The 21,584-nt window shown below is 42.9% G+C and overlaps 1 protein-coding gene across 1 annotated transcript in view; it reads right to left on the bottom strand.

Annotated features, from left to right (window-relative positions):
- Window positions 1-118: 118 nt before the first annotated feature.
- The window catches only part of sorbs2a (sorbin and SH3 domain containing 2a), a 47,420-nt gene continuing 25,954 nt past the window's right edge, over window positions 119-21,584 (bottom strand). Inside the window, 18 exon segments of the mRNA XM_029441969.1 lie at window positions 119-2,469; window positions 3,044-3,150; window positions 3,337-3,374; window positions 7,290-7,484; window positions 7,786-7,917; window positions 8,027-8,141; window positions 8,514-8,611; window positions 8,834-8,913; window positions 10,048-11,666; window positions 11,668-11,866; window positions 12,231-12,406; window positions 13,327-13,376; window positions 14,334-14,390; window positions 15,844-15,915; window positions 18,423-18,537; window positions 18,766-18,979; window positions 19,648-19,698; window positions 20,581-20,647. Of these exon segments, the coding sequence (XP_029297829.1) occupies window positions 2,408-2,469; window positions 3,044-3,150; window positions 3,337-3,374; window positions 7,290-7,484; window positions 7,786-7,917; window positions 8,027-8,141; window positions 8,514-8,611; window positions 8,834-8,913; window positions 10,048-11,666; window positions 11,668-11,866; window positions 12,231-12,406; window positions 13,327-13,376; window positions 14,334-14,390; window positions 15,844-15,915; window positions 18,423-18,537; window positions 18,766-18,979; window positions 19,648-19,698; window positions 20,581-20,647 (3,447 nt within the window). The 3' untranslated portion in view covers window positions 119-2,407.

Raw genomic sequence — 21,584 nt, 5'->3', positions numbered from 1 at the left:
CAAAACATTCTGCAACGTACCTTTAAAACATCATGAACCAGATTTCCTTTTTCAGGCACCAACAAACAAAGTTGTCTTTACTTTTTGTTAAGCTGAAAGGAAAACATAATTGAAAATATTTCATCTACTAGCTGGATTTTATTAGCAATACAGCCCTATAAAATCATCCAACAAATGCTAAGATATTGTAGAAATACTTAGGTCCAAGAGTGTGCATTGAAGTTGATAATAACATGAATAACACATAAGATTAACATTTTCATTACATGTATAAACATACCAGGAGTCAAATTCATGTCTTCAATCCAAATCTGTATCAAAAGCAGACTACAGGTTTACTGTACGTTCTTAGTTTGTGATCATTCTGTGCACACGTTCCTGATGTTTTCTAGACTATATATATGCATAAATGAATTTTTTGCATCACAGAAGAGGTTTACATATACATGGCTATTAAATTAGTGAGTTGGATGTAAGGCAGCAATCACCAACTCTACTCATTCTAACTACAGCAACTTCAGTTTAAATACGTCACCGGCTCTTCAAACAACAAACAACTGGAGAAAAAGGCCTACATGCCCGGCTACAATAATAACTTTGTAAAAGTGGAAATTAGCACCACTGATGAAGAATGTGAAGAAAGAAAGAGAGGAAACCAAATATGATGGTGGGTGAGAAAAAGCTGACTTTATAAAGCAAGTGGATGTTGGCCATTTTACAGCTCTCATACAAAAGGCTTACAAAAATACCACGCGCACACACACACACACACACACACACACACACACACACACACACACAGACACACACACACACACACACAGACACACGCACACACCAGCTGAAATAGTGGATGACAAGAAGGTGAGGTGAAGAACAATGTATGATAAAATAAAAATATATCTTAAGGTGCTTTAACAATTGTTTTGTTGTCAGTGTCCATCCTATGTGAAACACGTAAAATGAGAAAATAAAAACATAAAATCATATTTACTGAGCATGACAAGCTAAGATGGAAACTGCCGATAATTCCATATATATATATATATATATATATATATATATATATGAAACCGTGAGCCACTCACTCTGCCAACAGGGTTAAAACACTGCAGTTACACGACTGAAGTTTTCCATAAAATGCTATCTCATCCTTCATCTGACTTAAATAATTCAACATAAAACATCATTACACCTGGCACAATTATAGCCCATGAACTATCGTGTTATTTGTCGCGCAGCACTTATCTGGACAGATGCTTGATAAAGAAAATAACAAGCCTTCAAATGTGGGTTTGCTGCGGTTGACAGATGTTAGAAACTTCTCTAAGATCGTCTTATAACACCGTTCGACCAGCACTCGTCCTCTAATAAATATAATACCTAAAAAAAGGTTGGTAACCTTGTTGCATACACTTTTCAAACGTGAGCAATACAGCCCGAGACCACACACACACACATATTAACGTCTAGTGTGTACAATCTGAAGGGATATTTCAAATAAAACAAACACGGATTTGTGTTTAAAATTTTGTTAAAGTGCATCAATCGTAGTGTGAAGATGTCGAAAACATTGTTTTGCGTTTCCTAATCTTATACTTTAAATGTAACGCATTAGGTTTCGACAGCGAGTGCAAGAGTGTCGATGATATTTTTCACACTTCCTCATTTGCGATATTTGAAATGATTGCTTAAACGATGATGAATGATGGTCTTACATATCCCCAAATTCTTATCAACCAATCAATACCTTGGACGACGCATAACATAGACACATGCACACTTCTCCACACTTTTACCTGAAATATCGGCTGCATGGCTGCAATCCCTTCAACACAGTTTGTATACAACAGAATACTGTTTTTACAACACTCTCTGCACTGAATATCTTTGGGGATATTTGTAAGTGAACACTGAAATGAAATGTACCAAGTGTTTTTAACTTTGACATACTGAAAAAGAAAAAAAGGTGACGTCGTGGTGATCTTACTTTAACAGAAAGAAAAGCATCACTGCGGTGCCCCGTTTGCTATTATTGACTGTTTGCAAAGTTCCTTCGATATCCTTCCATCAAAAAAGTTAAAGGTCACTGACTGGAGCACAAAGTTTGGGTTCTCCATGATAGAAAAATAAGGATAAAAAGATAAGATAAAAAAAAAAAACAACAACATTATTTTGTAGAAGTCTTCCATTAAAGATGGCTAGTTAGAGCTAAATGTTCTGTCTGTGTGAAGCTGACGAGCCACACATGCACGCAAACACATAACTGTGCGACAGGTCTTGGGGGGGGGGGGGGGGGGGGGGGGGCGACCAGTGTTGGGAGGTGGTGTCCTGCGGGTGCTGTGCTGAGGGCGTTGTTCGTGTCACAGAAGGGGGGCGGGGCCAGGGGTGGAGTCTGGAATCATCATTATAGCTGCTTCACGTAGTTTCCTGGGAAGGTTCCAAACAACTTGCTCCTTCGAGAGGTCCCTTCAAAAACAAAGAGTAATGAAATGAGATCTCTGGCTGGAGCTCTGCTGGAGCTGTCACTCATAGTAGATGAGCTCACTGCAGCCTGGAGATCAAACTGAGTCACATGAACACATCTTTAGAGGGCCAAGATTTCCTAAAAGAATGCAAAGATTAACGCAGCAAAACAGATTCTCAGGGGAATCAGAGCTGCTCAGCTGTGCAGGATAACTTGCTCAACACAGTCATGTGATAAACATGTGGTGGGATCATAGTGCCACCTGGTGGTCTCCGTTTGTCACCAAAGTAACCCTGCAGCATCTATTTGACCTCCAGTATCTGTTCATGCTGTACGTTTGTTGCCCAGTTATTCTATAAGATATATGCATCAAATGTCAAACATTTATCTTGACTTTGAAATACTTTTAGGAAGCGAGCTCATTTACAATTTAGCTGAATAAAAGACAACATCAACAAGAAATCCTAAAGGCATCAAGAAACACCGATAAAAAACTTCATCATAAATACAAATAATTATAATTTATAATGTTTCTTCCTTATTAGTCAAGAGCAACCCTGCATTCCTTCCTCTTACCAACAAACCAGCCATCGTCACACTTCTCCATCACATCTACAACGTCGGCCTCCTTCAGCTCCAGCTCGTCCTCGTTGCGAGGCAGGTAGTTGTACACGGCCTGGTACCTGTTACAAAAACAGTCGTGTTTTTCTTTTCCTGTTATGTTAAATATTGTCAGATTTTTCTTCTTTGTCCAAAACTTTCTCTATGTGTTTAAATGTTATATCAATAAATAAGCTAAACTTGACTTGGGGATATGGTTCATCGTTGGATAACAGCAAGTCAGTGGTATAATAAGAACAATAACTTACGGCTCTCCTCCACCATGGAGTGCATCCTGTACTAATCGCTGTGAGGGAGACAGAAACAGACACAAAGTCAAAGTCTAGCATGTGTGAGGCATTCGTTTGTCTAATGTTTTCGCTTATGATGAATGCAGTATGTCATACCTGTGTGACCAAATCCTTTGAAAGCAAACATGAACAGACAAACCAACCAACAGACACAGCAGAAACACTAATAATGTCTCCCATTTAAAATAAAACATATGTGTAATATGTGGGGATCAGTCATGAATGAAAGATGTCCTTCCTGTACACAGACAAGAGTAGAGTAAGAGCTTGGTTGAATGAAGACATGCCCCCCTACCCTTCGACCTCTAATGGCGGACAGATAGGACCTCCGGAACAAGATGGGACTACGGGGAGGTTTACCACCAACAACTGCATCCTGCTTAACAGGCAGAAAGACCAGAAGCAACACACCGATGATCTTCAACAGTAAATGAGTCAGCAGCCTTCACCAAGAGCTGAACACACATCCACAAAAGGCTCACGACATGCTGGAAAACATCCTCCATCGACATGCCGATGCCAATGATGATCCTCCTAAACACACAGGACAACCAACACGAGCAAGCATGTCCATAGATCACCACCATAGGCACTTACACGACAGCGTGCAATTCATGTTAGTGTCAAAAAACAACATAGCAGTCTGAACTACGGCCGCGACGAACGATTATTTTCCATATCTGTTATTCTGCGGACACATTTTGATTAATCGTTTAGTCAGCAAAAAGTCCAAAAACAGTGGAAAATGCTCAAAACCTGAAGATAGTCAATTTACAAAGCTATAAAACTAATTGTCGGAGCATTTTTCCCGCATAAATAACATAAACGATTAATCGGATTGAAAACATGTCCATTAATTTTCTGTCCAATAGTTAGTCGACTAATCACTTCAACCGTAGCCTCAGCTTCGTTAATGTCAACGACACACACGTTAGAGAAAGCTATCATCAGATGAGTCCTTCTCATAATCCTTGGCACCACAAACACGCTCTAAATCAACGCCATCATCTTCACGTTCCAGTGTTACCTTCACCTTGGGAGACCTACGTCCTGGATGGGGGACAGTGGGGGGAGAGCGCGGACTGGCGAGGGGAGGAGAGGCTGGTTTATGGGGAGTGAAGGCGGGAAGGGGAATAGGTGACCCGGGACAGGATGTGATCAACTGAGATGGACAGGGAGAGCTTGAGGGTTGAGAGACAGAGCGCTGTGAGGGAACGCTTGGAGAGGGGGGAGAGGAGTGGAAGGGAGGGGGTGAGACAGGCAGAGAGGGAGACACTGAAGGAAGCGGCGATGTCATGAGGCGAGGAAGGGATGGGGGCCGAGGGGAGACAGGGGGAGAGGGAGGGATGGTCACACGATCCTGCTGCCGGGAGAAAGAAGGAGGACAAGCAGAAGAAGATGAAGAAGAAGAAGAAGAAGAAGAAGAAGGAGTAAAAGAAGAAGAAGTAATACAAGAAGAAGTAGACGACGCAGAAGGAGTAAAAGAAGAAGAAGAAGGAGTAAAAGAAGAAGTAGAAGAAGTAATACAAGAAGTAGACGACGCAGGAGTAAAAGAAGAAGTAGAAGATGAAGGAGTAAAAGAAGAAGAAGTAGAAGATGAAGGAGTAAAAGAAGAAGAAGTAGAAGATGAAGGAGTAAAAGAAGAAGAAGTAGAAGATGAAGGAGTAAAAGAAGAAGAAGAAGATGAAGGAGTAAAAGAAGAAGAAGTAGAAGATGAAGGAGTAAAAGAAGAAGAAGTAGAATAAGTAATACAAGAAGTAGACGACGCAGGAGTAAAAGAAGAAGTAGAAGATGAAGGAGTAAAAGAAGAAGAAGAAGTAGAAGAAGGAGTAAAGGAAGGAGAAGAAGGAAAAGGTGGAGGTAAGGTCAGAGGTGGTGGTGTGGGGGGTGAGGGGAGGCTGGGGTGAGGAAGCCGTGTCAGAGTGGAAGGAGAGACATCAGCCTATGGAGGTAATGACACACACATCAATTCTGAAGCTGAATCCCAGAAGCTAAATCCTGAGGATTTCTACAGCGCCCCGTAAGGGACATGGAGGAAAGTATTTTTTTTAAATGCATGATTTAAAAACAGACTCCTTTACAGAAGTGATATTTTAAGACTTGAGCGTCCACGCCTAATTCATCTTTGATTGTTAATGCTTAAATAAAATGTGAAACACTAGTCCACTGAGCCAGGACCCTGAAACTGAAGCATTCAGCAAATTATTAATGAATGACCAATTAAAGGATTATTTATACTTTCTGACTCTATGGAACATAAAGAGTAACGTTCATGGCATGTACACTACTGTCTTTTACAAATACAATCCCTTCTTACTAGTTTATTTACTGTGTCAGCTCAGCAGTCACATTCACTGCTGTGTACGAGCGTATAAAAGAACAGGTAAACTGCAGTCTCCTTTATAAATCAGGAAACATTCGTCACGTGGATATTTCCAGCTGTAACTTGATCTAGCCGTTTTGTTATAGAACATATTGCTTCTCTGTAAATGCATTCGGGCTTCCCAAGCGGCTATGTGACACGGCGACCTTTCTGTGACACTTTTATATGAGATCGCAAAAGTCGTTTTCTTTCCTAAGATTTAAAAAACATTTCCCTCCGTGTCCCTTCCAGGGCCCTGTAGTGTTTCCAAACTCAACAGATGCTGCTCACACCTGTGGACCGAGTCTCTCGTTAAAACCTTTAATGTCCTCTTTGTCCTCTCTAGCTTCATCCTCTTCCTCAATGAACAACTCAGTGTATCCCCTTCCTCTCACCGATGGTGGTCCTTCAGGCTCGACTGGTTCATTCAGAGATTCTGTCTGCCCTCCCCAGGCCATGGAAAGTGGCTCCATTGTCACAGGCTTGTGAAACTGCACCTCTAACCGAACGCTGCCAGCCGAGTCGCTGGCTGGAGGGAGAGCTGGAGGGAGTGCTGGAGGGAGTGCTGGGGGTTTCACTGCGGGCCGACTGGGGTTCTTCTGCTTTTAGCTTAAACCTGCTCTGGGATTCATTGGTGAGCGAAGCTGGTGGGAAATCTACCGGAGACAATCTTGAAAAGTCAGCGTCGTCTCTACTGGTAGAACCATCCAGAATCATGGACAACAGCTCGTCATAAGGGTCTTTTACTTGCAGCTTCACGTCAGCGATTGTGCCGCTTTTGCTTACTTCCACATTTGACTTGTGGCGCGGAGGAACCTGTGTGGGCGACTTTATAGGCTCTGGAACTGTGCAGGTAAAAATCTGTGGTTTGGAAATATGTAATGGTTGAGCTATTCCTTTGCCACGGTTGTATCGCACTGAAGAGTCAGGCAGTGGAGATGTAAAGGAGGAATGAGGAAGGGGAGGTGGAGGAGGAGGAGGAAGAAGAGGAGGTGGTGGGGAGAAAGGCAGGGCAGATGAGGTGTATCCTAAACCGAGTCTCCTGTCTTTCAAAGGAGGAGTTAGGGAAGACCTCTGGGGCGGCAGAGCGAAGCCTCTTTGTGGCGGCGCAGGCGAGGGGGCCTTAAATTCCTGAGCCTTATGGGAAGGTGTAAAGTCAGTGGGGAGAGGGGGTGGTGTGGGCGGTACAGGGGTGGTCGTGAGGGAGCATGGTGGAGTGGATGCAGATGGGTCCAATGTGAGGGACAGCCACTCGGAGGTGATAGTTTGCAGGTCAAGCCTCCTCAACGGGGGCTGAGGGGAGGGGAGGTCACGAGTAGGGGAGGGTGGAGGTAGATGGTAGAAATTCTCCATGAAGGTGACGTGAAAAAGAAGGAACAGTGTAATTTATACAACTGGAACAGAGAGTACAGTGTGTGTGTGTGTGTGTGTGTGTGTGTGTGTGTGTGTGTGTGTGTGTGTGTGTGTGGTGTCTATTTGAGGGTTAATTGCTGGTAACTCTATTGGTTTATCGTATTATATTGTCACAATGTTGGAGTGATTCCCCTACCTTGATGGGTGTAGAGCTTGGCGTCCTGTTGCCAGGGTAACCATGTGGGTCTGTGTGGTGGGCGGAGCTCTTGGACGGGGAGCGCTTGACGATGTTAACGTATGACACAGGAAAGATGCCCTGTTTGGTTGTGTCTGGGATCCTCCCCTCGTACCAGTTCTGGTCCACCTGCCTTATCACAATAACTCTCTCACCCTACACACACACACACACACACACACACACACACACACACACACACACACACACACACACACACACACACACACACACACACACACACACACACACACACACACCAAACATATCAGTGCCTGGTGGGGACCTTGTAACTACATCTGGATTATTGACTTGTTTCTGTAGAACGTGAGAAGGTTTAGCATCTTTTGAGTTTATACGATCACTTCAAAGTCCCCTCATAATAATAATAATAAACCATCACAGAACATTACATTGTTGCAGCTTTTCCTTAACACACAAGCAATAAACAGGCTACCTTTCTGAGAGACATCTCCACATTAGTATCGGCGTTAAAGTTGTAGCGAGCTATCGCCTCTCCGATCTCTCTGACGTGTGCTGGCGGAGGAGGACGAATCGGCTGCTGCTGCTTCTCTGAGGATGGCATCTTCTGTTCATGCGTGTGTATTGGTGTAAATGTGTGTGTTAAGAGGGAGACAAATTACATGTAAGACACAAAACGATGCACATGTGTTACTCTCGTTCAGTTGCACACTTACTTCTACATATGATATGGGTAATATTCCGACCCGTCCGCGGTGCTCCCCCTCGTACCAGTTGTTGTCTATCTGCCGGATGATGTTCACTGCATCACCCTTCTTAAATGTCAGCTCCCTGCAACACAGTCATGTCATCAAAGTGCCAGCACACATGTGTAAAGAAGACATGAACTGACCACTTCAATCAGCACAGCTCTATTCATGTAAACAGCTACAGAACATCAGCCACTGAAGACCAAAGTACAGCCCAAATCAGCCTAATTCATGCATATACTTTTAAGACTGCAAACAATCAATCAGTTAAAGCCATCCAGGTGTGGTGTTAAAATGTGACAATGACGTTATCTTAGAAAGCAACAAGAAATGCATAAGAATCTGAAATCATAACGTTGAATGCAATGAGTCGAGATGTGTTGATATGCAGTTAGGCATTCATGCGTCAAAGCTTGGCTTCCTCATGCGTGCGCTGTGCATTTACTGTACTCACTTAGCTGTTTGTGCCTTAAAATCATAAATGGCTCTCGCAGGCTGTTTCTGATGGAGGAGAGAGAACAGAATAAGTTGTGTCATCTGTTTATGGGAGACCTAGGAGATGAGAGTGAGAGAAAGAAAGCCGGCAAACATTACCAGGCAAAACATAAAATACAGCTTTTTCATTTTTGTGAAAAAGTGTAACTGTGCTGTGGTATTGTGATGCTAAAGACAAAACAAAATTAAGTTTATTGAGGTTCAAGCTGAAGTATTTTTGAAGTCCTAATGAAGTGCATGTTGGTGCTGAGAATACTAGCATCAGTTTCAATGTTGTACCTCTCTGTCAGGAGTAGGTCTTCTACTCTGGGCTGTGTGGCGTCCATCCATGGTGGAATAACACCTGGAGACATCCTGGTCTGTGATTAGCAAAAAACATGTGAGAAAGGTCATGGGAGTTACCATAGTAACCACAATTATGTCACATGTATGCTCACAATACAAACATGTGCCTTGGCAAAGTGCATGGTACGTTGATGACGTCATTCCAACAGGTAAATGAGGGAATGAAAGCTCAGGGTCAAAAAGTGTGTTTTATTTCCATTTCATTGGAAAAACAACTCCAAAATATGACACATGCAATCAGAAATAGTTGAAGAACAAAATGAAACAAGGGGAATACAGGCCAGAAATGACTAAATATGATAAAAACCCATTTACAAACATGAACATACAAGCAAATGGCTTAAAAGGAAAGAATGATTGTGGGATAATAAGACGACTCCATAGATAAATCTGCAAAACAGACAAATGACACAACCAAAACAATAATCAAATTATAAACAGAGGAATATTCAAATGTATTTACTCCAAACAGAGTAATATACTGTAAATTCTCAAATAATTAATGACCATTAGAGAGGAATCAAGGCCTTCATTTGAAATCAAGTATATTTCATCTCATTTTAGAAGCTTGCTGTTTTCTGAATTGTTCTTACTTACCATTCTGTTGCTCCGACTTTGTCTTTCTAACAGACATATTATTCCCCCTCACTAATTAATTCCAAGTGGTCCTACTTCGCCATTGTTTTGTTCAGCATTAAGCTACTGTCAATCAAATCCAGCATTTGTTTGCAATGTTTCAAATGAGGTTTTCAGTAGATCAAAGGGCAAAATCCTCCTATTATAGAAGCAGACCTTTAATGTGAAACATCAGCAGGAAGTGTTTCATTTCACTGACATTATCTTAACACAGAAGGAAAGAATGGCCATTAACTTGAGAATTTACAGTATTCAGGTCTTACTGAATGCCATATAAATATAAAGAAAAGCACAGTGATGGATGCATCGACTGACCAATGAGGGAATAGGGCAACGAGCCCATGCAATACTGAAAGAGACATTGAGGTAAATGTTTGCATATGGATGCAAATGGATGCATATTTGGGGTCTGTATGCATACATATGTGTGTATGTTTATGCAGAAAAAAAACTAGAACTAAACTAAAGTGTACACGTGCATATGTGAGGTGTGATATGTGTATTATCTCCACCTGAATAACAGAGACCATTTCCATTGCCCTGCTCCTCTCCATATTCATTATTGTTTGAGGTGTCTGAGTGGCGTCCGTAACAGGCATTGATTGGTGACTGTAGCCGTGGTGTGGAGGGATCCTCTCTATGTGAGGAATACTCAGTGGGACTCCCATCTGGGTACAACGATGCAGAGGACTGACCCCCGTGCCAACAACCCCTCCTCCCTCGCAATGAGGAGCTTCGTTCAGGCACATTTGGCAGCAGTTCGGACAGTATTCTCCTCAGGATGCTATCGTCAGGTGCTCTAGTTCCTCTGTGGCCTCTCTCTGCTTGAATGTGCTCATATATGTCTCTCAAGGCTGCATCTAGTGCTTCATAAATGGCCTGTTTGGACTTGGGTCTGCTTCCTTGATCTCCGCCACCACTGCTTCTTCTAGAGGTAGGTGGTGAGCCATTTTTCCTGCGGAAAGGCACTGGGCTGACCAGGAAGGCCAGCTTGGACATCGCTTGTTGGGACGGTGAGCTCTGGATCTGGGAATTGCTGCTGCGGCTCGGCTGTGAAGGTATCTGGTGCTCCTGGCGTGCTCGTTCTCTCTCATGGCGAAGCATGGTTGTGAAACGGGTATAAGAGGCTGGGCAGCGGCCTTTGCAGGAGCTGATGAGGTGGCGGTGTTGGTAGCCCTGGCTCTGGCCTAGACTTTGATGACCAGGGTGGTGACCAGGGTGGTGATGGTGGTGGTGATGACGGAGGTGGTGGTGAAGGGTGGAAGAGCCGTACAAGCTCTCAGAAGAGGTTAGTGAGCAATGGTCAAAGTCACTCTCACTGCAAAATGAGGAGCCCTCCACCTGTATGAAGTCACTGAGGTCTGAAGCAACAGCGTCTTGCTCACTGTCAGAGTAGTCTGGGTTGGCTTGCGGGCCTTTGGGAATAGGAGGAGCAGGAAAGGACCGCCCACGGCCGGGCACCGGCTCGACACGAGGCTGGCCCTCAGGTGGGCTACGTGTTCGATGCAAGTGATCCGTGCTCTGAGGTACTGTTCCACTGTTGCCGTTGTTGTCTTCCTCTAGTAAAGATTCTATGGAAAAACGCCGTTTTGGAAATATGGGTGTGCCACCACCACCACCACCACTGCCTCGAGATGACGAACCACCTGGCGTGGTAGTGCCAGAAGGCATCTCCCCGTCACCCAAGTTGGGCATGGATTTAGACTTCTGAATAAGGGTCTCGTATGTTGAAATGCGGTTTGGCACCATATCGTGTGGCACATCAATGCCCCAAGAGGGTGTCCAAGGAGAGAGGCGATGCCGATGCAGGTGAGGTTGGCCCTCTAGTTCCAGGATGCGAGCGCGGACCGAGCGGATGACTTCCGATGGGATGAGCTGAGCTCGGTCGATCTGGTGCATCTTACGATAGAGCTTGAGAAAGCCCGGTGAATCGTGTGCCCGGCGCCGGTGGAGGCGAGGCAATGAGCGAGTGGAGATGGATCCAGTGGAACCTGAGGGATTCCCATCACAAACCAGTGACCCAGCACTTTCTGAACGGGTGGCTTTGCACCCGCCTGAGCCAGAATGCCCATCATTAAGTAAGTCATCACAGCTGCGTGACTTAAGCTTGCCAGGGATGGGGGGGTACCGCCTCAGCACTGCTCCATGTCTCAGCATCCTGGCATTTTGTCTCCCAACTGTTCTTACAAAAGACAGACTGCTTGGAGGAGGAGCTGCCTTCCTGGCTGCCGTCCTCAGGGTCAGGGTCAGAGGGGATAGGGGGCGGATAAGGGCGTTGATAAGGACCTGGGGAGGTCAAACTGTTTGGATACATGTTGCATGCGTCCCCACCTTTCAGATGTCCAATAGAGAGCAGCGTGGTGAAAGAGAAGAAGGAGGAAAGCAAGTTAAGCAATAATACCCAGCATAAGGGTGGAAGAGATGGGGAGAGGGAGAAGAACTAAGAAAGAAAAGAGGAAAAGGTAGGAAAAAAGATGATTTGATGCTTTTTCTTCAGACTTCCACCAATGCGAATCAAGGAAACTTAAGACCACATCAGACAGACATTATATTGTGAAAAACACAACAAGTGCCAACAAATGTTCTTGCAACGTGGTAAGTATACATATGAGAGTCCGGGGGGAGAGCAGGGAGAAGACAAACACAAAGAGAGAAAATATCAAGTGAAAAGGAGTTTGAGTTTATGTGTCTGTACCTTTGGCTCTGGCGGGTGAGGATGGTGAGGAACGAACCACAGGCTTCTTTAGGCTGCTGCTGGGTCTGTAGGCATCCACTGGTTTAGGGGAAGTTGCAGCTCTGCTCTGAGACTGGGCATTCGCTTGGGAACTTGACGGCTCAGACTTCCTTCTCTTCCTATAGTCGCTGGCAGCACTGCAACACAGTCAGACATCAATGACAACTGCTTTCAGACCACTATACAGTTGTGTATGCAGTTTGAATTGTGAGTGCATTCTATTTACTATATTTCCTGTATCATCATATATACAAACCATGCATAGACCAACATATAATAAATAATGAGCAAGCAAAAGCTTGTAAACCAATATGAGACTATATACATACAGTATATTGGTACTGTTGGGCAAAAATATTTTTTTGGGTAAAGAATAGTACATCCCACTAAAGATTTGGCTATAATAGAGCGCCTTGGTTACAGAGCAGGCCATATAACTGCAACGTCCCGGAACGATTCATGCCTTTGAACCTTTGTTGCATGTCATACTCCTCTCTACCTCTCCTTCAGTGTGTATGCTTTCCTCTGTCAAATAAAAAGGCATAAATGCCACACAAAAAACATAAAATGTAAAAATATAATTTTAAGAAAAAGTAAAAACTTCAAAATGTGTAAAAACCCAAAGGGCTCTCTGTTCAGGACAAACACTCTCAATGCCACTGACATGAATTACATGGCCTATTCATCTCATCCCATTTATGCTCCTTCTATTCACCGAGGAAAATGCGACTGAATAAGCAGGCCACTGGTGAAAGAGAGTAGGAGGAAGAGGGGGGGTTGAGGGAAGGATAAGAGGTGAAGGGCAGAATCAATAGGTTTGCTGGGTTAATTTATTCTGGCTCAGTTAGTGAAAGGGATATGCAAAGTTCCCTGCTTCAGTGGCAAAAGCAAATAAAGACCAACACTAATGCAAAAATCATCATTAATGGCTATTTGCACCAGAGTCAAGGCAAGAAAGAGCAGTTTTGATTCCTTGCTGATTCACAACAAGGACCAGTGCTGTTGAGAGGATGGGGGAGGGGGTGGTGCAGAGGAAAATAAAAGAAACAGAGGTTACCTCGCAGGTCTCTCCGGAGCCTTGTCAGCAGGAGCGATATGCAGGGATGTCTGAAATAGGGCAGACAACAAAAGAGAAAAGTGAGGTCCGCAAGAACAAAGACTTGAGGCAGATCAGCTCACAATGCACAGCCTGCATGCGGTTGTTGCTGTGCAACACTCAAAACTCTCCCCCAGCGTAAGGTGCGATGGATGCTGGTTCCACATAGCACACCTGAGCAAAAAAGAGGCCTACCAGTGTAAGCGGTGAAGATACATTACTGCTCTCTCCTGAGCTTCTCTGGAGGAGGATGGCAAAGGTGATATGGCAAAAAGGATGTTATGAGCTGAGCTCTGGGGGCAAATTCTGCCCTGCAAAATCTGGCATGGATCATGTGGAATGGAACTGACTGGTAAAGAATGGTGGATACACAGGTCTCTCTGAAGAAATGCTAACCATCAAATGCCATCACACAATTATGTTGGAAACATAACAAAAAGATTTCCAGTGAATTATATTTTGAGCTCAAAAAGAAAGAAAGAAATCTACATCTTCATAAAGAATGTGCAAGGAGAGAGATGTTAGCAGATAGAGGTCCATACAATCCCAAGCAAATCAATTAATAGCATGTTAAAAGCTATATGTTCAGCATTCTTCACAAAGCAATATACACATACACATATACATATATATACATATACATATATGTATATATATATATATATATATATATATATATATATATATATATATACACACATATATATATATACATATACATATATATACATATACATATATATATATATATATGTATATATATATATATGTATATGTATATATATATATATATATATATATATATATATACATATACATATACATATACATATATATATGTATATATATATATATATATATATATATATATATATATATATATATGTACTTTAGATTTCGATTTCAACCGTGGGTTAGAAATTGTGAGATTTACAACACTACTGGGACACTCATGAATGCGAGATTACCTCAATGCGTTGGCGAGCGGAGATGTCTGGATTATAATCCAGCCGTTTTTTAGGAGGCTTGAGCCCCAAGCAGCAGCAGTGAGCAGGAGGAGGAGGAGGAGGAGGAGGAGGAGGAGGAGGAGGAGGAGGAGGAGGAGGACGGAGGATGATGAATAGGAAGAAGGTGAGAATGAGGTGAAGGAGGAGAGGCAGTGGTGACATCATGGGGAGAAACCAAAAAACATGTGGAGAGAGTGACACCTGTTAGAGAATCTGAGTAACCAGATATGGACTAGATCACAAACGTTTCACATGTGCTTTGCATGTATAATCCACACATGTGCACACACTCAATACACACTAACACTTCCACTGACAAACACACACCTACACATTAATTAATATGCAACTAATATCATCAATTAATGCTTTATTCATATGCTAAAAATAGCAACATTAAAACTACAGTATGTCAATATATTAAGCCTACTACATCAACCTTTATACCACACACACACACACACACACACACACACACACACACACACAAATGTGCCCATGTACCACACACACATGCAGAGTGTGAAAGCAAGCTGTAAAGCAGGAAGCCGAGTGAAGCAAAAGCTGCAGTGTTGTGTCTTAATCACAGCATTTGCGAGTGCAATGCTGTGATTTAGTGCTGGTTTACTAGTGCAAATAAACTATTGATCACTCAGTCGGGCAAAACTTCTTGTGACTCGTCACCTCAATAAACACTCAAACACGCAACATACTGTGAGATTCTGTCCCAACTGGACCAGTCAGTGCATGTAGGGAAACCATCTACACTCTAAGGGCTTATTCAGTGGTGTCAAACATTCAAAAATATTGCAGGTAGAAATGTCAACACACAGTCCAACATGACTTTGGGAAGTCGTGCCAGCTCCAGATGGGACATTTTCACCTGAACATTTCGAATAAGCCCAACTAATCATCACCTGATGTCATGCTCTGGCATGGACAGAGGTATGAGACTTTGTAATTCAGGTCAGGCTGGGGTAATTTGATCCTAGATCTGTGGCTAGAGGCAATCCCTGCCCTGAGCCACAAAGACGTTATTACCACCTACATCCAGCAGAGGGCACTACAGCATTTAGCACATCTGCAGAGCGTTGCTCCACTAAAATTGAAGATGAACAAAACTACAAGCAGAAATTAATAAATGATCAAGCGGGCTAACTAAAAGGCTGATCTATTAATGGCAAGATGCAACACACAACTTAAATTAATTTATCCAAGTTTGTGTGTGAACATTTCAGTGCCTGCTAGCCACCAGACCAAAAAACCCAGCAGCGCAGAGACATAACACAGCCTGTCACAAGGGTGGGGGGGAGGGGGGGGGGGTCACAGCACCCAACAAGTACCACATGCCCAAACAACTAGCCCCACCCATTCTATTGGTAAACAAAAACAATCATGGGTGGAGTGGAGAAAGTGGGTGTATGCCTATGGCAGGGTTGTGGTTGAGGGAGTAGCTATGGCCCCGACTTACCGGCCGCCCAAACTCCAGCTCGGAAAAGAACTTATACCAAGGCTCGTTCTCTAAATCTATGTCATCATAGGTCTGGGAGAGCATGACAGTGACAGAGAGAGGAGGTAGAAGAAAGACAGTGTGGAAAGAAGTCACACACACAAAGAGAGACATGGACGTCATGGTTAGGAATAAACAAAGGTGGCACAGGGAGATGAGCACAGAATGAAGATGTAGACTGGCTCATGGGGGAAGAAAGCAGTGATGCATAAAGAACAATTTACTCCTGACAAATCCTAAAGAGAGTATGTTTTGCTTCACTACGTTGTTTGACAGCAATTCTAAAACATTAGGGAATCCAAACTATTTGGTAGGCCGTGTGCGATAGCGCCATATTATCAGACATTAATTTCATATGCATACAAATTAACGGGGCCGTGAATGCCAGGATGTAAATCACATTACCACTGCTTTATTCTGAGCCATGGCACAGGTGAGAGATAATGAAAACCAGCATGTCACTTTGAGCATTACATATTTAACACCTCATTATCCACACCTGTGTGCAGGCTCAGTGGATGGAATACTAAATGCAGTGTGTCAGAGTGGCAGGGAAAGGCCAAGTCCTCACCAGAGGTGCTCATTATATTCAACAAGAAGAGGAAGAGGCACATATTGAAGAACTGTTTGGAGAAGACATGAGGGGTTATTCACATGGGTGTACAGTAACTTTCCCTTCTACAGTATCGTATCACAGTCTATACCCGAAACACCTGATCCAATTTAACATGCCGACTATGTTTCTTTTAGCTTTTTGTGTTGTTTTATTGATGAACAGGTGACACATCGAGGGAGGACAGTGCTATAAGTAGCAGTTCATATTTCTAAATAGGAAAATTACCATATTTAAAATAAATCCTATTTGTACATCTTTTTTTTATATTACCTTGTGTTTCTTTTTATATCCTGTCTTAATGCTCGCTGTTGAAAGGTGTAAACTGCCACACTCTGTCCTCATCATCACACTTGATGATGCTTTTAACGGCGGATTTACACATATTTCATTTAGAGTTGACGACTGAGATGCATCTTTCAATTTTGATGCTCAACAGCTGCCGTCCAATGCTGCCTTAATATTTTTGCTAAATGTTATCGGCTGAAGAAATACCATATATCCTCCACTGTTTTGCATGCGTGCAAATGATGGACAAATAGCGTTCAGGAAGCAGAAGTTTATCTCTGCTAATGTGACATGATGGATTATAAGGTCAAACACTTCCTTTGTATCACAGAGAAACATTTCCATACCAAATCAACCTGCAATAAATTAGACAGGTAGATGGAAACGATGTAACTGCTGTGTAGCAATTCAATAATTGACTCTTTCCTGTTGCTGTATTTTACTGTTATTTTACCAGTTGATATGAAGCATTGGTTTACTACCGTCTGCTCTTTCTAACCCTATTCCCACATGAGAGTGGAGTTTTCACACCACCTGAAACTTTGCCAGGAGATGTTTTGTAGGTGTTGTAGTGTTACATCTCTTTTGCTAAAAAAAAGACTTCAGCTTCGAGACAAATGAGTCACGCTGTAAAAAAAAAAAAAAAAAAAAAAAGTGAGAGCCGAGAGCGTAAACTGTCAAACGCACAATTACTGTAGACGCACGGAGAAACAATTAACCAAACAAACAGACAGTCTGAAAAACATAATTGGACACCAGATAGACTCTTCCCCATCGAACAGGATGTTTTTGAAGCAATTTCTTACCTTGGAGAGTTGAGCAGAAAGCTTCTCAACGGACAACATACGTATATAAGGAGTCTCAGCGTGGGCTCATTTCTACTCTCGACAGCTTTCTAATTTTATTGCCTTATCAGGAACTGACTCATGCATTATTGCCCCGAGAGAGCTCTCTGCAGTCATCACATCAAACATCTGCAGAACCGTCACAAATACCTTTTTCCTTCAATCCTTTCCCGCATAACAGACTCCACATCTATAAAATACATTCTCCTCTTCTTTATCTCAGATACCTGCTGTCTATTATTTTTGCCCTTCCTCTACACAGTAATTATACACACACACACACACACAAAGAAGGAACAGCCAGTACAGTCATTAGAGGATGCAGCGCTGGAAACCTTTTCCTTTTAACGCCCACACCGTGTCTGACTGAAAGACGTCCAGAATACGCCATTTATTATTCGTAAGGAAAGTAAATGTGGTTTTGACTCTTTTCTCAATTGTTTGTACCACCGCTGCAGTGTTATTGCACTTCAGGCTGCTTAATGTTTAGATGTTTACCACTTCATAAATTGATCTTCTATTTAGTTTCAAAGTGAAGCAGAGCAGCAACAGAAATCACTTCACTGTCACAGTTATAGAAATAGGTAAGCGTGCATCTTCTGAATGATAAAGAATACACTTCACAGCCCGAGCTGATTCCTGATCGGCTCCTAAAAGCCTCGCAGGTTACTCGAACGTGAAGGAAGGCAGTAATGTGACGGTGGCTATCGACTTCTAAGTGGATTTTAACAGGAAAATGTCAGAATTCATTATGAAATCAGATGAAAGAATATATTTTTTAAAAATATACTCACTGGTCTTTCGTGCTCCAAAATGGAGGACTTCCCAGGCTCGTACTCAAAAATACTCTTCGGCTCTGCGCGGTACTTTCGCGTGTCCACTTTCCTGTTGGGCGGACCCCATTCATTCCTGGTGCAAGAAAAACAAGCTTCTTAGAGAACAGCTCGACACTGAGTTAGTTCAATCGCTCAACGATATACTTCAGCACATATTAAATTAATAGAATTTACGGTGGCAAAAAAATGAAAATAAGAATTCACAAAATGCTCGTTATACATTATCCACATATAATAATTATAAAAAGGGGTGGCATAAGGTGGAATAAATGAAAGACAAAAGACAAAAAGGTCCTCTTACGCGTCGGGCGAGTCTTTCTCACGGTCACTGTCTCGTGCCCTCAGTTGAAGGAGAGATGGCATGGGTGGAGGTGGTGGGGGCACAGGGGATGGCGAAGGCTCCCGAGGGCCCAGATGCCCTCCATTGTCGGAGGGGCTTTTGGCGAGTGGCCTGTACGTATGTGTACGGGGAGCAGGGTGGGACATGGTGGTGTTGGCTGACAGGCTGTAGTCGTCTGTTAAGGACAGAGGAGACAAATGTGATGAGGCAGAGCCAGACAGACGGGAGGAGACAAATGTGATGAGGCAGAGCCAGACAGACGGGAGGAGACAAATGTGATGAGGCAGAGTCAGACAGACGGGAGGAGACAAATGTGATGAGGCAGAGCCAGACAGACGGGAGGAGACAAATGTGATGAGGCAGAGCCAGACAGACGGGAGGAGACAAATGTGATGAGGCAGAGTCAGACAGACGGGAGGAGACAAATGTGATGAGGCAGAGCCAGACAGACGGGAGGAGACAAATGTGATGAGCCAGATAGACGGGAGGAGACAAATGTGATGAGGCAGAGCCAGACAGACGGGAGGAGACAAATGTGATGAGGCAGAGCCAGACAGACGGGAGGAGACAAATGTGATGAGCCAGATAGACGGGAGGAGACAAATGTGATGAGGCAGAGCCAGATAGACGGGAGGAGACAAATGTGATGAGGCAGAGCCAGACAGACGGGAGGAGACAAATGTGATGAAGCAGAGTCAGACAGACGGGAGGAGACAAATGTGATGAGGCAGAGCCAGACAGACGGGAGGAGACAAATGTGATGAGGCAGAGCCAGACAGACGGGAGGAGACAAATGGGTCGGGACGAAATGACTTATTGTATGAGAAGTTAAGCATTTCTCACCATTGTTTATGACGGCATATGTTGCATTGTATGTGTCAGAATAGTCATCATCTGTAGAAGAAAGGAACACAAACTCATTGGGACCACACACATACTTTACGGTACAGATGGTACCTCTCCTGGGAGAACAGCACCTTTAGTCAGCTCGAACACGGTCAGTTACAAAGTAATTTACAATAGTGACCATTTTTCACAGCGGAGAGAAGTATCAAAACCACCCAAGCAGCATAAACCACAGCTCCTCTGCTCATCCACAAGCTCAGCACGATATACATGTCCCACATAAGCAGCGTATTATCCATATTTTGACATAACTACGAGTATTTAATTCTGGCTGAATTCAAAGCTGCTGTTTTTCATGCAAATTAGGGAAACTGCAAATGTTTTAGACTCTTTAAGTCTACGGGGGGTTACTCAAAAGATTGACTTTGGAATATAGCTTTATAAATGCACTGAGAATATGTGAATATTCAGAGTCGTGGGAACTCTCTAAGATACATCACAAAGATGATCACAGGCCTGTGGATGTTTTTAGGCACAGAATCATGAAACAGTGTGTGTGTGTGTGTGTGTGTGTGGTTGTGTGTGTGCGCTGCAGTAGAAGAAGGCTGAGCAGTTTTGAACAAACGGGCTTTGAACCAACAGTGATACTGTCGAGCCTATAAAATTAGAACAGATTTCCCAGGACGGCTCTGTGTCTATTAGAGGTTTCTCTCAGCTCCTCCTCCTCTGCAGACTTTCTTGCTCTCATCTAATGAGTTGTGGCTCTGAGGTTCTCTGGGTCTTTTGGTTTAACAAGAATCAACATTCACAGACACACAGAGATACACACACACACACACACACACACACACACACAGCATGGCCAATTTCTCAAATCACATCAAATAATGGGACATTTCTGCATTTTAGTGTTATTCATTAAAGACGTACCTGCTTTGTGAACCTTGTGGATCTGTTTGAACATCGTTTTGTACCAATCTTTAGGCCTATCCACCGTCTGTGGAGAGAGAAATAATCATAAAGATTTATGTGCCGCGAAATGCAACATAAACTGGATAGCTGAAGATAGAAGATTGCCACCGTTTTATGGGACCGAGTACTTATAGAGTAAGAGAAAAACACGCTCTCAGCCTTTCTAGAGATACAAATTTCACTCAGAGAATTTAACTTGTGCTGAGACATGAATAAATTAGTTAAGATTCATCGCATGAGACACTCTCCATACGGCTTGAGGATGATTAAATCTTCTTTTTACCTATTATCGATAAAAAATCTTGACAAGAATTATTTGCAGCAGACTATTTCACTCATTTCAAGGCATCTGAAAGGTATTTCATGTATTTATTTAACCACTATAGCCGGTGACAAAAGAGTCTGAAAAGTGAATTTCATTAAAGACACATTACAGTGAAATGAAAAAGTCCTTTTCCAAGTTCCAATTCTGTGTTTGCCTTGAGGATTGGATTTCAATCTCTCTTGCAGTTATTACCTCATCTACAAATCCAGTTTGCTTGGAAATAGGTCACATTACAGATTATAAAAGAGTTCTCTAATTCCCGTTTCGCTGCGACTTAAAGAGAGGAATAGATGTTGCATTCAAACAATTACATTCTTTGTTATTTTATCTTATTGTTTTTTTTATTAAACACAAGATTCTTCATCACCATTAAACAGAAATCTGAATGTGTGTACAGTGAATATTTCAGCTTTTAAAGCATACTCACTAAATGAAATTGCCACATTGCAGTTTGTTTTGGTATGACTGCGTGTGTGTGTGTGTGTGTGTGTGTGTGTGTGTGTGTGTGTGTGTGTGTTAAGGTGATGGTGTGTACTTTCAGAAATCAATGTCAGCAGGTTCGGTTTCACAGCATGGAGGATACAGAGGCCATGTTGAGCTCCTGGTGCTCTGCCTCGGAGGTTGAGGAGAAACCCTG

The sequence above is a fragment of the Cottoperca gobio genome, chromosome 1 (genome assembly GCF_900634415.1).
Source record: "Cottoperca gobio chromosome 1, fCotGob3.1, whole genome shotgun sequence".
NCBI classification, from domain to species: domain Eukaryota; kingdom Metazoa; phylum Chordata; class Actinopteri; order Perciformes; family Bovichtidae; genus Cottoperca; species Cottoperca gobio.
The sequence above is the reverse complement of the archived record's forward strand: the minus strand, read 5'-3'. Positions and strand labels throughout refer to the sequence as shown.